Genomic DNA, 2,692 nt, shown 5'->3' on the forward strand with positions numbered 1-2,692 from the left:
CTCTCGACTGTTTTGTACCCCCTACTACGAACCATTTTCGGTACTAATAACACGAGCAGCAGCAGCAAACTGGACGTAGGGATATTCAGCCCGAACCAGTATAAACCTCGTGTCCTTTAGTGCACCATCCGGGCCTAACGCGCAATAATCATAAATTTACTAGCCGGTATTTGTTCGAAACACCGACAATTTTGCATCAGAAATCTCAAACTATTTATAAATCACATCGACCACTCTGGTTTCTCTCTTGTATATTTGTATCAAGATTCAAGAACCATATCTTAGAGCATCTTTAAGAGACTCTTTATATCTTTCTAATTTACAGGAATAGAGATTTTGGTGAAAAAAATATACTCTAACCGTCTTTTCAATTGGATATCCAAATATAGATATTCTCTATTCCGGGTTTCTCGCTAGCCAAACATGGAGAGCGATGATGGCTCTCTAGACTGCGCACAAGATATAGAAAAACTGTTGGAGGACACAAAGATATAGAAAACGACTTTTACTCAAATGACTTTTCCAAATGATGATTTATAAAGTAGATTTTAGAAAGCCTCTTGGAGATGCTCTTACTCTTTATTCTTCCCAAATCCTTCCATCTCCTGATTGATGTCGATCGCATATATTTCCGCGCGATTGGTGGATCTATTTTCCTAAGTGTGGAAAGATTGGAAGTTGTTGGAAAGCAGTTTTTTCAATCTTGCTAAAAAAATCTAGATTGAGAATGAGTTTTGGAAACTCTTGGATGCTATTTTCTCGTGGTTATTAATTAGGGATACAAATTTGTACGACCATTAAAATATGTGACCGCGAGGAGGCGTTTTAGGCCGGTGGCGGTTGAATTAGCAAAGTCCAAAGCATACCAACTCCTCTCATCAGCAACACGAACACACGAACACATGACTACATGAGAGCAAACCGGTGAAATCAATTTTTTATGAAAAATGTGTTGCGGGGACAGAGTGACACGCATCACTGTGGAATACTGAAAAGTGCGACAGAGAATACTGAAAAGTGCGACAGATAACATACCGACCCTAGCTGATCAGCAACTTCGCTCATACATCATTCGAGAGAAAAAAAACTTCGCTCATACATAGAGGGAAACATAACAGAGAACGAAACCACCGTAGCACGACTCATCGTCGCGACGCAGGGAACTCATCGTCGCGACGCAGGGACCAGGGTAGCGCAAATTAGGCATGCAGGCACTCAAGCGGACGTGGCTTGAAGGCAGACCCACTGGCCGACAAATATCTTCTCGCAGTTGATGTTGGGGTTGAAGCCGAGGAACTGCTCTTGAGTCAGCCCCGCGCCCTGGCCCACGGAAAAGCACGTCTCGCCCACCTGCACTCCGTGCACCTCGGTGCATGTCAGCTCCGGCACCGGCGCAGCCTTTGCCACCAACACGTAACCTGCGACATTTCATTCATTCTGCACGCACGCTCAATCATACGGTCAAACAGCGGCGACACACGGGCCGCATATGCATTTCATGCCGGATCATTGCTTGGACGACGGGGTGGAGTATGTAGGTGCATACCTCCATGCGCGTCGCGGCGCACGGTGAGCCTCGCACGGAGGGCCGCCGCCACGTTGTGGCGCACGGCGGTGAGCCTCGCGTCGGCCCCGGAGAGGGCGACTGCCACGAGGAGGGACGCGATCAGGAGGAGGGCGGCAGCGCCATGGTTCGCCATTGCGAGTGCTGCCGCTTCAACCGTGCAAGCAGCAGACAGATTTTGTGCAGAAGAATTGAGCTCGAGCTATATGCTTTACTGCTTGGATGGCTTGGTGTCGCAAAGAGTATGCTACGCGCCTTCTTATAGCTCGGCGAATGCGGTAGCTGATCAGATGCACGTATGATGTAGTACGTGACGAATCGATCGAAGAAGCTACAAGTGCAGAGACGTATGGCCTTGGACATGTCGCAAGGACGACCAACGGCCGGGTGAATCGATGACGCTGCTATGGACATGCCGTCGCAGCACATTTTTTTTAGCCGGCGTCTCTATTGCAATTTGGCCGCGACCAATCCGAAGGGGGTGTTTATGATTCCAATGGAGCTCATTTGGAATATTCTCTTATATCCATGCAGCAGAATGATTTTGACTGAGCAACGATCTTAGTTACCTTCGTATTTGCCCTATGTACCCTGTGGATGCATTAGGAGGAGTTAGCGAGTTTTGTGAGTGTTACCCATTCTGGTGAGAAAAAGGTGGAGTTTTGTATTTGAACGTGAAAAGACCCGATCTGCAAACAAAGCTCTGGAAGACAGCTTCTCCTCTGTTTTAGAGGCTGTTCGCTTGGTAGTTTCAGCCAGGGCTTATCAGTCCGCCAACAGTGTTTTTCTCTCACAATAAATCAGCACCAGTCGGACTTATCAGCTCAGAAACCAATCAGCGAACAGGCCGTTAGTAAAGCCGTGTTTTTTTACCCCTTCATTTATAATATGTGCAGGTTTATAAGCCCAAAGGTAAATGGGTTGCCAAACAATCCGAATTATATAAGCTAGGTACCAGCTTATCTCTATCTACAACTAAAACATTCATAACAATTCCGTCGTGTGACACCAAAACCGCTCCATGCAATCAGATCAGGAAGGCAACGCACACTCGCTTCATGCGATCAGCTCAATCCCCATAACAACCATAGCAAATCAGGAAGACAAAAATCAATATTCTCTTGTTTG

The 2,692-nt window shown here is 46.6% G+C and overlaps 1 protein-coding gene across 1 annotated transcript; it reads right to left on the reverse strand.

The window, feature by feature from the left end:
• Window positions 1-1,012: 1,012 nt before the first annotated feature.
• Window positions 1,013-1,725, reverse strand: LOC136456683 (uncharacterized). The gene is made up of 2 exons (XM_066456622.1): window positions 1,547-1,725; window positions 1,013-1,418 (listed from the first exon to the last, which is right to left on the reverse strand). The coding sequence occupies exons 1-2, from the start codon at window positions 1,698-1,700 to the stop codon at window positions 1,216-1,218; spliced, it is 357 nt and encodes a 118-aa protein (XP_066312719.1). The 5' UTR covers window positions 1,701-1,725; the 3' UTR covers window positions 1,013-1,215.
• Window positions 1,726-2,692: the final 967 nt, after the last annotated feature.

This window comes from Miscanthus floridulus, chromosome 6 (genome assembly GCF_019320115.1).
Source record: "Miscanthus floridulus cultivar M001 chromosome 6, ASM1932011v1, whole genome shotgun sequence".
Taxonomy (NCBI): domain Eukaryota; kingdom Viridiplantae; phylum Streptophyta; class Magnoliopsida; order Poales; family Poaceae; genus Miscanthus; species Miscanthus floridulus.

Excerpts from the sequence above, each read along its gene's own strand:
- LOC136456683 (XM_066456622.1), bottom strand. The coding sequence starts at position 1,700 with ATGGCGAACCATGGCGCTGCCGCCCTCCTCCTGATCGCGTCCCTCCTC. Across the intron at positions 1,419-1,546 it reads GCGCCGCGACGCGCATGGAG|GTTACGTGTTGGTGGCAAAG; the intron begins GTATGCACCTAC and ends GAAATGTCGCAG.